At 37.8% G+C, this 14,511-nt stretch overlaps 1 protein-coding gene across 3 annotated transcripts in view; it reads left to right on the top strand.

Moving 5' to 3' along the window:
- SYT14 (synaptotagmin 14) overlaps positions 1-14,511 on the top strand; it is a 95,121-nt gene that overhangs the window by 67,722 nt on the left and 12,888 nt on the right. For all 3 annotated transcript variants that reach the window (XM_054822030.1, XM_054822031.1, XM_054822029.1), the window contains one exon: positions 13,324-13,513. In XM_054822030.1, the coding sequence (XP_054678005.1) occupies positions 13,324-13,513 (190 nt within the window). The remainder of the gene's footprint in view (positions 1-13,323; positions 13,514-14,511) is intronic.

Here is a 14,511-nt window from a genome sequence, read left to right on the forward strand (position 1 = left end):
GTTTTAAAGCCACACGTGGCTTCCAATTTACAAACATATTTACAAACATATTCACAAACTATTTTCCTCACCCAAGATTTCACTCTGTTCCTCACCTTCCTACATTGCATGTAATGTCTTGCAGTAGCAGCAATTATCCACAGTCCTATTGCCGTTTGTCTTTAACAGTCCTGCCTTGCTGCAGTTCTCCCACATAACAAGGAATTCCTCCTCACGCAGTATCCTCATCCCCCTAATTTATCACACCCTTCCTTCCAAGTTAAGTGTGTGTTTGAGTGAGGAGGATGCTACAGAACCAATATGGGCTAGCCAGAGTGTCGGTGTGATCTGAGACTATTCCTTCCAGATTTGATGGAAAGTGGCCGTTGCATCCGACAGTTAATAGCAGGGCTGCACACTGTGGTTTTGTCTGAGTGTAGTTTGCTTAGGAAGACCTTTGTGGATCCTTTTAGAGAAGTTTTCCATTTAGTCTACAATTTAGACAAATTTTTTGTTCACCTGCCTTGGAGTTTAGAATCCATTGATATGTTGTTTATTTTTCTTCAAGAAATCCCTGTGGACCTGTTTTTAGTTGCTCTTTGTTGTTGTTCTTACCCAAAGAAATTTTCCTGACAGTGAGCAACAGCCTCCAGTGTGATGTGATTATGAAGACATATAAGCAGTTTATTGAGTGAAATCTCTTTCAAAAAGATCAAAAAAACCAAGTGTAATCCTCTTCACCATCTCATAAGTTGCTTTTTGGTGTAGAGTAACAACAAAAACCACGTTTTATATTTTTTGATTGATTTTGGAAGTACAAGTTTGACAACCAAAACATACCTCTTCCTGCTAAGCAAATCTAGTAATCATTCATTATGTATTGTCAATAACAAGATGTTTGCTGTGGAGAATTAAATTTCTTTTTCTTTCTTGCCATAACATTCTCTCTTTCTAACATTGAACTCCCAGATGTGATCCCCATAACAAAGAATGGATGGCAATCATACATGCTTACAGGATTATTTTGTACATCTTGACTATAAATATCCAGAGTGTCCGGGAATTATTTTAATTACAGGTTTTTGAATGAAGGCATTAATGCATACAATGTATAAAAATGCTCACTCTTGCACACTTATATGTGTGCCCTCTCCACTTTGAGGATGGGGGTTAATCATCTAGTTGCCATTTGTTTATGCATTGTGCTTAAGGCATTTGTTCCACATTGCCCTTTGTGTGGTAGATCTTAAGTATTCTTTCTAATGGACATTTATCAGTTTATAAACTTCTCAGGAAAAAAAAAACTTTCTGAGTGGCATTTCTTTCTTGGGAATTCTTGGCCATTATAGAGTTGAGCTGTCAGGTTTTGTGCAAATCCTAGTATTTTAGACGTATTGGTGACTTTAGTACTGTATTCTTAGGGCATGGTCTATTCAGAATTGTATTTGGAAGGATAAATACTAGAATTGATGTGTATAAACATATCTTTAGCAGTACCAGTATGATACTTTAAACAGCTAACAAATATTAGCTACAGCTAATAACAAATGTTACTACAGCTAACAAATAAATTACGAAGACTTTAGGGAAAAAAAAAAACCCTCAAAAAATTTTCTTCATAGTATTTTATTTAACTAGAATCCTACCTAAAAGGATCATTTCCTATGTGATGGTGCATAAATGCTTTCAGTTAGCTTGTAAAAATTATGTCCATCAAAGTAAGGGGCAATTATCTTTAAACACTGAGCACATTCTTGTCTGGGGAGTAGCTTGCCGAATTCATTTGAGTTAGTGGTGTAAAACATGGAAGATCAGAATTAGTCCTTTGACACAATAAGAAAGATGACTCTTGCAGTTTCTTTGAAGAAAATTATTAGGTGATCGGAAAGTGGCGATCACGTTACCGAGGCTGCAGAAGAACCTGACAGTACTTGGCAAATGGATTCCCTGCGTGTGGCTGGTTGTGCAATGTTTCACGGCAGTTTTGGCAAGCAGCAGCTGTTGTCTTCTCAGTGTCATGGCTGCCTCAACTTGTGCGCCTTCGTGTGGTGTTCCCTGAGCGCTGCTCATGGCAGCCGAGAAGATAAGTGCTAACCCATGGCACTCTCTTATCGGGTCTTCATCAGGATACGGGGGGATGCAGAAAACCCAAAGACAACTGTGGCTACTGTGCTCTAAAACTAACGGTGTGTCTGCACTGTTCTGACAGGTGCAAGTTTCAAAAACTCAAACAGAATCTGACCAGATGATAAGGACCTCCAAGTAGATAAGTTCAGTTGTCACAGTTAAAAGTTAATTGGCTTTCCAAATGAGTGCTGTTTGCTCCTGATTTTTCTTATGCGAGTATGTCTAATCATTCACGGTCATTTTTGGCATGTAATTAGTCTATTCATCCAAGAAGCACTGGACTAGGATTGAGACTGTGAGACTGTTTCAGTCCCATATAGAATAACCTTGATACTTTATAGAACGCTTTTAGATAGTTTAAGAACTATTTTTATATTTTTTTTTTTTTACAATCACAACTTGTCTCAGGTAACTGCAGCCATTCTGTCATCTCAGGAGCAAAGTGGTTGACCAGTTTCAACATATGCTGCATGTTTTTGATAAATGATTACTGTTGTGGAGGGTGATACGGTTATTTCTGTCACAGATTGAACAAGCCTCCTGAGCGATCTATCCAGAAATGCTAGAATGTTTCCTCAACCTATACAGAGATTCATATCCAGTTATTTGAATGAATCCATATAAGAGGCAAGAGTCCTTGCAAGTTGTTTTAAAGTCTATAACTAAATTCAGTACTTCAGCCCTTTCATGAGTTATTTGCTATCTCCACTGTGATCAGTGGATGCTCTGCCTTATACCATCGTAGGCCTGGGCCATATTGCTGCTATTTGTCCATTGAAAGTCAAGTCCAAGAGCAGTTCAGGAAGCTTTCCACAAGGCAGCAATTCAGGATTTGTCATTCTGCCATGCCCCAGTCAAATGACAGGCTGTGAATGACTGATCTAGATTAAATCAAAGTAATTCTCTTAAGCAACACTCTTATTTCCTTAGAAAGCCAGCCCATCAGTGACAAACATATTGTCGAGAATTGTATGTCTAGTTTTGATCATCTTTAAAAAATAAAATAGAAAAAAGAAAAGCTCATCAATACACAAAGCTAGGAAAATGAGAATTTCATCAGATATCTGTGAGATTCTCAGGCTGTCATTCTCTGTGGCTTAAGTATGATCTCCCAACCTGCATTGCAATTTCAAAGAGCAGTAAAGAAAATAATCATACTGTAAAAACATACTGTAAATTTCCCAGAAGTGGCTTTGTAGGAGTTACAAATAAAGATTATCAAGGTTGTCACTAGCATGAAATTGCCACTTTTGAAGACTACAAGCTGCTGCTTTAATCTTCCTCAAGCAACTCTTTCAGTGGAGATATATTCTTTAAGTTATGAATCCAAGTGAAATTTCTGTTTCCGTTAGAGATACTGAGTTTTCCAACTCTTTTATTTTCTTATAATTTGGATTCTTTCTTGTTTGCATGCATGTGTACGCACAAACATCTTCTCACTTTTGTTACTGTCTTTCAAGGAAACAAGAAAAAGGAAAAACACAGAAACAGTTCCTGTTTGCACGTTTGAGCACCCTTCAGCAAATGCACGTGCACTGTTTCCCTCCAATTTATTTCCATTGGGGGAAACCCTAATCAGAGACATTACACAAACAGATGAAGTTGCCTAGTCTGCAAATTTATAACTTACACATTTGTGGAACTTGTTTTTGGTTTACTTACTGGGTGATTCTTTCATCTCCCGGACTGTGCAGTGTAATGTCAGTGTTCTTCATTAGCGTTCTTCATTTCAGACTTGAGGCTCTCCAGGTAATCACTTCTTTTGCATATTCGAGCAGCCTGTGTTTGTTATCAGATAAACATTTCTGTTCATAGGGTGCCTTTGGCAAGGGATCCTTTTAGTCTTAGTGTGTTAGCCTGTTGTCAGGCTTGGCCTTCATATTATCTGACCTCGAGCTGCATCTTTCACAGCTCCTGTCTTTCTGTTGGGCTTAATCAGCTGTCAGCTGGCCCCTGGAGAATCCAGCTTATCTCCAGCTCTCGCCCTTCTTTGTGGTGTGTATGATAGCTCTAAGAACTGAAGCAGATCCCTCCCAACTGCAAACACCCACTGATCCTTAGATCATGAGATTAAACATGACCTGAACAAATAAAGAGGGGTACCACTAGCAGATTAACTTAGAGCTGGGTGAATTGGTAATAGCAAATAGTTTAACTGACAAATGCTTTATAAACATACCTTTAATGTTATGGATTTGTTCACTGTGAAAATTAACTCCTTGAACATTTATACAACCAAATACTAGTCCATAGATTGACTACTCATAAGTTATCCTTACTGTTTGATCACTGAACCTTCTTCTCTTTTCCCACTTTGAAAGAGTGTAATCGAGAGAAAAGAAAAAAGAATGAAATTATTTGCCATTGATCTCCCCACTGAGCATATAGAGTAATTCCATGTGGACAGAGCATTGTCATTAAAGAAGTCTGTGGCCTTGGAAGCTGTCCCACAGTAACATCTCCATGGTCTTACAAGTTTGACAGGGAGTCAAGAGAGGGGGAGGTGTGAGCGAGTCTGGGTAGGAGCTGTTAGTGTAGCTTCATCGGGAGTACAGGTAAGATGTCTGCATTTTGTGTCAGATGTTCTTAACTAAATTGCTAGCACAAACATCTAACAGCTTTTAGTACTTGAATGTTTCTTTATGCTACATGTCTTGTCTCAGAAGACAGAATTCAATAATAAAATGCCTCTTACTCTGTTCCTCCCCTCACCTACGGCTGTATAAACAGCTGGTAGACTTTTGCAGTGTAAAACCAGAGCACTTTTGTAAATGCTGTAAATTCCATTGTACATTCATTTCCAATTGCCTCCACTGCTGCTCAGGTTTGCTGTGCAAATTTCAGGCCCATTAGGTCTATGGAACAGCTAGGTGACCTTTTGTAATGTGCCAAGGAACCCAAAGGTGTAATTTAAATACAGACAAATAAAAGTTATAGAAAACTTAAAATGTTTCCCTTTTTGTAGAGAATTAATGTTTTGTTCTGCAGAGCTAATCGTACAAACTTTTAGACACAAAGTACTAATAGCAAATTTGCATGAAATATGAAAGGCAGCACAGAAATCTCACTGTGAACTTGTTCAAAATCCTTCAGAAAAGCAGAATGTTGTTTTGCCATTATTAAGAATATATGCATTTCATTTTGTCATTTTCATTTTATGACTAAATGATAGTATCCTAAAGTTTGAAAACAAACCTTATTTTAATAATGTTGTATTTTTCTTATTAGAAAACCCACAAAGGTTTTAAATTTTATTAAAATGAATTAATTTTAAATTAATATTGAAATTTATGTAGTATCATCATGTATCTAAGGAGGTTTTTATAGCTCTGTATGTTATAGTATCTATGGTAAATTAAAGCTGTGCATAGAATTTTTAAGGTTTTAGTCCCTTGACTGTAGTGAACGAAAGTATTATTTTTCGTTTGATCTCCATTATCCAGTGTTTCATCGGTGAGAAAATGATGTGTTTTGTAAAATCCTGCATCCAGAAATTTGCTTTTTTTTTTTTTTTTTCTTGAGAGGAGACAGCAAGGTAGAGCAGAAGCTTTTGATGAGAATTGTGAATTTTATCACTTCAGGTAATCTGATTTTCAACTACATTAATAGTAGTTTAATAATCAAAACAATTCCATGTTTGTTGTGAAGAATACCATTAATGTTGAATGTATTTATTTGCCAAAGATTTTTAAATTGGAATTTGGGAACAGAAGATCCTGGTAATTTTTAAAGCATGCCATTCTACCCAAAACAAATATGTTTTGTTTCCTAAAATCAAAATTCATAATGTAAATATTATTAGAATATTTACTTTCATGTTTGTGATTTAAGTTCACTTAGACATTAATACTGTAAAGTGTTAAGTACAGGAATAAAAATGCACACTATACTTAATTGGAGCATGCTTCAAGAAAGCTATTAAGCAAAAAAACCCTAAATAATTACCTGTCATAAATAACAATGCTTTCCTAAACTTGAATCTTTGTGAGATGCCTAGAACTCTGTGTTTCAGTGTTTGCAAGTTCAGGTTATTAGTTTAAAGCAAAATACTGATAACCATATTTTCTCTTAATGTTACTGTACAGGGCTGCCAGCTACAATAGGAATTGGAATTTCCTCCCTAGCATGTTGTGAAGACAGGTAGCTTTGTACAATTTCAGAAGTCTTGTTTTTTTAAAACAAACAATCAACAAAAAAAAGGAAACAACCCCCCCCAAACCCAAACAAAACTGTCACAAACAAAATAACCCCCAAACCTGAAAAAACACCTAGAACATCCAGATTGACAAACATTTAAAATCAGGAGGGTTTTTTAAATTGCCAAAGCCTCAAAATGACAAAAAAAAAACCCCACCTTTTTTGGCACTTGCTGCTTCATTGAATTCTTATTTTGCAACATCTTTGCTAAATTTTATCATTCTTATTCTTAATAATAATAATATTATTATTTCAAAGATTTAATATTGTTAGCATCATGTAACAATTGAGTTTTACCTTTAGAAACAAAAAGTTGATACTTGCTCCAGGTCTTAATGCAGGGAAAAAGTATCAGTTGTTTAATTCAAGGAACTGTTATGAGCATTGTATTTTTGAGGACTTCCTGTTTTCAAGTATATCAATCCTCACCGTTCTTCCTTGAGTTAGGGGAAACAGAAGTGATGAGGAACTGAGGCAAACATCTCCACGAAAGCATCAAAGTGTCCAGTATAGCACATAAATGCGATTTAGATGCCAGAATTCAAAATTATAAAGCTCTGTTCTTTGACATTCCTAATTATTTTACATCCCTCTGTTTTCAGGGCTGAGTTCTTCAGGTCGTTTAAGTTCTCTTTCCCAAGAATGATCTTGATACTTTTTCAAAAGTATTTTAGCTTTGAAACATGTTCTTGTAAAGTATCTAGTGCTTAAGCCACTAATGAGGAATGTGGAGCCTCTATGTTCAGTTTTCTCCTCCTCTGGCTCTCCGAGCAGAAGCAGGGGATGGGCTCCAGGCTGAGCTGTTCTGGAGCCTGTTTGGTACCTGGATGCTCTCAGCACCTCAGCAAGCTTCTGCCTCAAAGTGGAACAGTAGCTTCAGGGTTCAGCGCTGGGCTGGTGGTGAGGAGAGATGAATACTTTTATCTAAAATGTTGGAGACCTGGATTCAGTTCCCTCTTTTGCCTACTAGGATTCACATTTCCTTCCCTAACCTCTCAGTTCTATTGATACAGAAGTAGAAGAAAGTAATGTGCAAAAAAGTTCTTTAAGAGATTAGTGGTATAACATTAACATTTAAAACTTGAGAGAGACATTTTGACAAGTAACATGCTGTGAATCAGATTTTTGTTGCTGAAGGATTGTCAGCACGGTTTCATCTTTCCTGTGTATATTTTGAAAAGCCAAGAGAATCAGATGTTCTTATTTCATAAGCCTACAGAGGCATGATTTTAACCTGTGCAGGAAGGAGAAGGAACTTCTAACTGCCCTCAGGAGCGTGGCCACGTTATCCCCTGTGATTAACTGCAGTTGGCTGAAGAGCAGAATTTATAAGCAGAACTTCAGGGTATACAAAAGTAACAGTAGGGGATGAATATGTAAGAAACAAATATCCCGTTTCCATGGAATTATGGTGAAGAAAGACAAATAAATACATTTTACATATATTATCATTGTTGCAAATAGAGGATTCTTTTATGTTGTCAGAGAGCAGAGAAAAAGATTATTGAAAATACTTCTTAGGGGTTCAGGTCTGACGTCACGCATTGGATGTGTTCACTTCCATTGGCACGAGGGGAAAAAGAGTCGTCTTTTTTTTGGTTGCTGACGTTTGTACAATAGGAACATGTGAAATACAAATACCTCTTAATGGGAATGTTTTTATTATATATTTATTAAAAAGTGATGTTTCTTCCCTAGATAATACATGCAAAGACGTAATCAAGGACAATAGTTTGGAGAATTAGTAATTAAGTTTTTGTAGAATGTAACACATGTTACTCTTTAATTCAGTGAAAAGCAGCAACTATTCTAAGTGTTGATCAAATGAAATCCACCTGAGTATGTAATAAGTACTGCCCTGTGGTGTATGGGAAAGGTTCAGGTCCTTTGCGCAAAGCTCTGTGTTATAAAATTGAAAAGCTGAAAATTTCTAATTTACTGTCATAAGACCTTTGAACTAAATATTTGGAAGAGACTTTAATTTTTTTTTTGTTTGTGTTTGCTGTTAATAATATATTTTTGTGATGGCTAAAGTGACAAAAATAGGTTAGAGATGTAGCATTAATATCCTGGAGACAGCCTCAAGAGACAGCACCTTGTGCTGCGGCCAGATCATCAATACCTTGACAGTTCATCTAAGTTCTTAAAAAGCTGCAGTTAAGATTTTACAGCAGTTCTTACTAGGCTATTCTGGTGCTTTACTGACCTTGAAAAGCTTTTGCTATTACAGAACCTTAGTCCTTCTTTCCCCTGCATTATTAAAATACACGCAGTGTTTATAGAGGAAGAGAGGGAAGAGTTATAAAAATAAACTTACGTAGACAGATTATTTCAAACAAATAGTAACTTTTGGTCTAAATATTGCATTTCCCACAGTGAAACTACAGTATCAAAGTGGCCTACAGATAGATTGAATGCAGATCTGTATGGAGATGAGAAGCATCTGGTAGCACTGTGATGGTGTCATGAGATGAAAGCTTCATTGTAGCTAAGTTTATATTCATGTAGTACCAATTAGAATATTCAGTGTCAATATTTTATGATTTGGCACGTGGTCATGAAGCTTATATTTTGAGCAGGTAAAAATGTAGCTTCTTGTCTTGCTTTTTTCTTGATGAGTTTGTTCGCACTCTTCCTGAGTTTTGACTATGTGAACAGAAAAAACCCTCTAAACAGAGACTTGAAAAACTGTTATTTTCAATTCTAGTGCAGCTCACGGAGTTTATAAGTCAGGTTACTTACCAACAGATGCGATTATCACGGAATACCTTACTGTGGTGGGTTGACCCTGGCTGGAGGCCAGGTGCCCACCAGAGCCGCTCTCTCACTCCCCTCATTCACTAAACAGGGGAGAAAAGGCATAACGAAATGCTTGTAGGTCGAGATAAGGACAGGGAGAGATCACTCACTAATTATCATCACGAGCAAAACAGACCGAACTTAGAGAGGGAATTCATCTAATTTATTACTAGGCAAAACAGAGTAGAGGAATGAGAAATAAAATCAACTCTTAAAACACTTCCCCCCACCCCTCCCATCTTCCCGGGCTCAACTTCACTCCCGGCTTCAACCTTCCCCCCCTCAGCGGCACAGGGGGACGGGGAGTGGGGGTTACGGTCAGTTCATCTCACGGTGTTTCTGCCGCTTCTTCATCCTCAGGGGGAGGACTCCTCATTGTTCCCCTGCTCCAGCATGGAGTCCCTCTCACGGGGTGCAGACCTTCAGGAGCAAACTGCTCCAGCGTGGGGTCCCCCACGGGGTCACAAGTCCTGCCAGCAAACCTGCCCTGGCGTGGGCTCCCCTCTTCACGGGTCCACCGGTCCGGCCTGGAACTTGCTCCAGCATGGGCTTCCCACGGGCCGCAGCCTCCTTCAGGTGCCTCCACCTGCTCCGGCGTGGGGTCCTCCACGGGCTGCAGGTGGAATCGCTACACCCCCTCATCCTTCCTCCATGGGCTGCAGGGGGACAGCCTGCTTCACCATGGCCTTCACCACGGGCTGCAGGGGGATCTCTGCTCTGGCACCTGGAGCTCCTCCTCCCCCTCCATCTGCACTGACCTTGGTGTCTGCAGAGTTTCTTACATCTTCTTACTCCTCTCTCTGGCTGCAAAAGCTCTCTCTCTAAGTGTTTTTCTTCTTCTTAAATATGTTATCACAGAGGCGCTGATTGGCTTGGCCTTGGCCAGCGGCGGGCCCGTCTTAGAGCCGGCTGGCATTGGCTCTGTCAGACACAGGGGAGCTTCTAGCAACTTCTCACAGAAGCCACCCCTGTAGCCCCCCCGCTACCAAAACCCTGCCACGCAAACCCAACACACTTACTTAAAACAATGTGAGCAATAAGCTCTGTGCTGGAGAAAATACTTTTGAGAAGACATCTAATAGTACTCAGTATCCCTGATTTTAACCTGGTCCTGCAATGAAAAGACTTTCTTCAATTGATCTGAGCCCTGTTGATCTCAGCTGTCTCTTCATCTTCCCTGATTCCTGCTTCTTCTTCTCTTCCTCATAGGATCTTTCTGTTTTCTTTCAAAATAAAACTGACAAAATACAACCTCACCTTCCCCTTATTCTCATGTCTTTTACTTTCTTGCCCCCAAATTCTCTGGTTTTGTCCTTATCATAAACGCAGAAATTATAGTTTGGTTTATGTTGTGTAACCCTGGTTTTACCCAGTAACATCAGTCTGTCTTCTAATCTGCTTCACACCTCACTGCTTTATTTTTCTTCTTAACGTCTCACTCTCTTTTATAGTAGGGTTTTCCAATTAATAACTGAAAAGCAGAGTATTTTTTTAAAATACATTTGGGTCAGTGTGAAACAAAATTGGTTGGAATCTTTTTTTATGTGAAATGGAAAAGAAAGTATTGTTTGGATTGTTTCTTCAATTTGATTGCTTTCTTTTCATGTCTTTAAACTTCTGTCACCACAACATTTTGTAGGAAGGAGATTCGTAAGTTTATTATACACTAAGGATTAAATAACATGCTTTTGTTTGTTTCAAACCTGCCACCTGTTTCCAAACAAAAGGCAAAATATTTTGCTTTAGAAAATATTGTAACAAAACATTTAAGTTAGACCCTCTCTCCAGATTTTCATCAAGGCTACATCTGCCAGTTCTTTCTGTGCAACAGTCCTGAGGTGCAGCCTCTTAGTTGCGTTTCCATCCACTTACAGATCTGAAGTATCACCTAGGTCTTCTCATCCCACCATTCAGCTGGCGAGATCCTTTTCTCTGGCCTTGATAAACGCAGTCTTGTCCTTCGCACATCCACTCAGGATTCTGCTGTAAAGGAATGGTATTTCTAGCCCATCCTTATGTAACTTGGTAATATCACACTTGTTTCATTTTTCAGTTCTTTTCCCCCTTCTTATATCACACAGAAGCTACTTGTCTTCCCTTTCAAGGTACCTCAGGACTCATCCCTACTCAGTCATCACTTATTTACTATTTCTAGCATTCTAAACATTATTCTGATACCTATTGTAATCAGTTTAACTCTGTCATAACCTGATTTAGACTGAGTCCCTATTAGACCATCAGTAAACTGCACAAGTAAGTCACAATTAGGAAAAAGTACTATAATCGCCTTCTCTCGGTACAGATGTCAAAGCCCTTTGAGGGTTTAGGGGGGAGCGGTATCCAGCTGCTTGGTGTTATGTCTTTTTTGTGGACTTGCAATATAATCACAATCAAATTTGAGACCTAAGCTTAGAACAAGGTCAAGTTAACTTCTAAATTCCTGGCACAACAAAACAATAAGATGAATAAGCACCATAGGGATAACGTGTTACAATTTTAAAAGACCAGAAAAGTAATTGCTGCAGTTGTGACAGGCTGAGACTTTCCAGTGTGCAGTGTATACTGTGACTGCTGAATCAGGTCATCTTTCTTTTAAACTTTCCATTTTGTATTCTACTGTTAAAGATAGGAATCAAAAGTTTCATGTTTTGTGAGTGCCAAGAATCAGAGAATGAATGTATACTTGTAATTCATTTTCAGCAATTTACAATTTGCAACCCATTTGAAATTTATTCTTGGAATTGAATAAAGAACTTTTGGAGAAATAACCAAAGATTTAAAACTCTGAATTTGCAGCTTGGGGAATGGAAGTCAGAGAATTTTGCTGCGGTCCTTCTTTAGTAGTAAGAATACTTTTGCTAGCAACAGTGAATGTTTATTAATGAGGAACTGGATTGCTGCTTGAAACTTCTGCCAGACTTCTTGGAAATGTTCTGTTGAGAAGACCTAGTTAAAATGTCAATATGAAGGATATTGTAGGTTCAGAATTTCTTCTTGTAGGTATCATGTTTTCTATAATTTGAGATTCTGTAATGCATGTGGGCTTTATATGTCAGATTAAGTTACTTGCTTTTAAAGTTAACTATTTAGATTTTTAAGACTGATCTTGTGCCCATGTGAGCTGTTGCTGGAAATGATAGAGACGTCTTGAATCTGGAAGAATCAGCTTCACAAAATCATGATGACTCCTTGAAAGAGTGCTGCCAGATTCCCAAATGAGTCAAGCCATACTTGAAAAATCTGTGGATACAATTTACAGTTTTTTCTGAGAGAACCATAAAGGAATGTACTGATAATTCAAAAGTCTCTTCTCGGCTACTAAGCGAATTGCCGTTCCATTGGCTAGATTCTGTCCAATTTCTTGTTTTCAGTGGTACAACTCTATGCGCCAGTGCATGAAAGCAAGAAATGAAAGTAGGAACAACTATGGTATGATTAGCATGGCAGCGTAAAGAAAGTATAATTTTTTTTTTTCTTTTTTAAGGCCAATAATGAGGGGTTAAAATGATAAAAGTGAATATTAGAAGCTCCCATCAAAGATGTCGTGTGGTGAGAATGCATCAGAGATCTGAATTTTTTGGAAGCTTGCAGGGTGGAAATAAAGCATCACTTGCTAAGCTTTAGGATGGCATTCCTCCTTTCTCACCCAAGACAAAGGGTCTATTGCAATTCTGTATCCCTGGATCAATTAAATTCCTTGTAAGCTAATTTATTCTAGGCAGAGTGCATTTTTCTATTTGCATGTGTTCTGTTATTTTGCTACTCATAAATTCTCAGTCTAGAGAATAACCTTTACAAAGGATGAATAAGAATTTCCTGCATTTTATTATCTTCAAAGTTCCACTAGTGTTTTCCATTTTTGGAGAGTAAAAGATCCAAGGATGCTGACAAATTATGTTACGGTTCTTATCTTAGCAATTGAAATAAATAGGGAACATAAAGGCTGCTCTTCATCTTCTGCTATTATTTCTCCTGAATTACGAAGCAACAGAAACACAAAATTAAGAATAATTTTAATTTTAGACTGCTTTAGTCTTTGTTGCCTCTAACACGTGCGAACTGAGTATATATTAAGGATGTACATTTCTTATTGGGTGATTGAATGGAACTTCTGTTATTGTCAGTAAGTTGCTTTCCTAATTTTCTATGCATTATTCTAAAAATTGACTTCCCAGTAACATCATTCCGTAAAATACATTGAACTTTTTATCTGTTTTATAGGGTTGTGACTCTCAAATGAGCATGTCAGAAGTGTCCTGCAGTGAAAGTACCTCCTCTTGTCAGTCTCTGGTACATGGCTCAGCTCCAGAAATCCTCGTTGGCCTCCTTTATAATGCTACAACTGGAAGATTATCAGCAGAAGTGATAAAAGGCAGCCACTTCAAAAACTTGGCAGCGAACAGACCACCCAGTGAGTGCAAATCTTTTTTCATCCTAATGCTTCTGTACTGGTGGGGCTTTCAGTAGCAAGGACTTCAATCCTATCATTTAGTCTTACCCAATCAAAATGAAATAGAGCAATCATCAACTAATGTGTTTCATGTTTTATATTTCTAGTCAGTTGGGAAATAGCAAAAATCTGAAATTCAAAATATTAATTTTGAGTTGACAAGACTCTTAATTTTTCATGATGACTGACTAATAAATTACCTTTATCATAATGATTAATTGCTAAATTACTAATGCCTCACATCACAGGCCAAGAATAAAAAGTTAGTGTTTAAAGAGAAAGTACATGCCAGCTAATATTAATATAAACACTCTCAACAGTTATTGCTGTTCCTAGAGGGATTGATGCTGCAGTCTGTAATTGCTTATGTGCCTGTGTATATGTGGTAGTAATATATGTAACTTGGGGATGTCAGTGAAGACAACGGAGAAACAAATTGAGACCTGTGGTGTATTTACTGTGCAGAAGGAATGTTCACCATTGGAAAGGACTTGAACTGTTTGTTCAAAAATACGTTTGTCTGAAATATCTGTGAACTTTATATACTTCTAAATAGGAGTCAGATGGTGTGTCACACACAGAGAATGTTTTTACTGTCTCTAGTTCTTTGATATAGCTTGAGAAAGTTCAGTAATGAACTTTTTTAAAAAAAATTTTTTTGTTGTTTTTTAGATGACAAGTCTGATTTACATAAGTTGTAGCCAGACATACCTACCTGTTCCTCTTGATTTTTGTCTGGAGGCTCAGGTTTTAGCCTCTCTTTCTATTTCTTAATCCCCAGGTTTGTATGGCACTAGCAGATAATCTGGAACTACTAGGTTATAGAGCAGGCTGCCAACGTGTATAAGTGGTTTGCACATCTCACACTGTCTTCAGAGTTTAGGAAGTAAGCCAAACAACTTGAGACTGATGCTCTCCTCTTTCTTTCTTGACCCATGTTTTATTCCATTCGTTACTTA

Source organism: Grus americana, chromosome 3, assembly GCF_028858705.1.
Source record: "Grus americana isolate bGruAme1 chromosome 3, bGruAme1.mat, whole genome shotgun sequence".
Lineage (NCBI taxonomy): Eukaryota > Metazoa > Chordata > Aves > Gruiformes > Gruidae > Grus > Grus americana.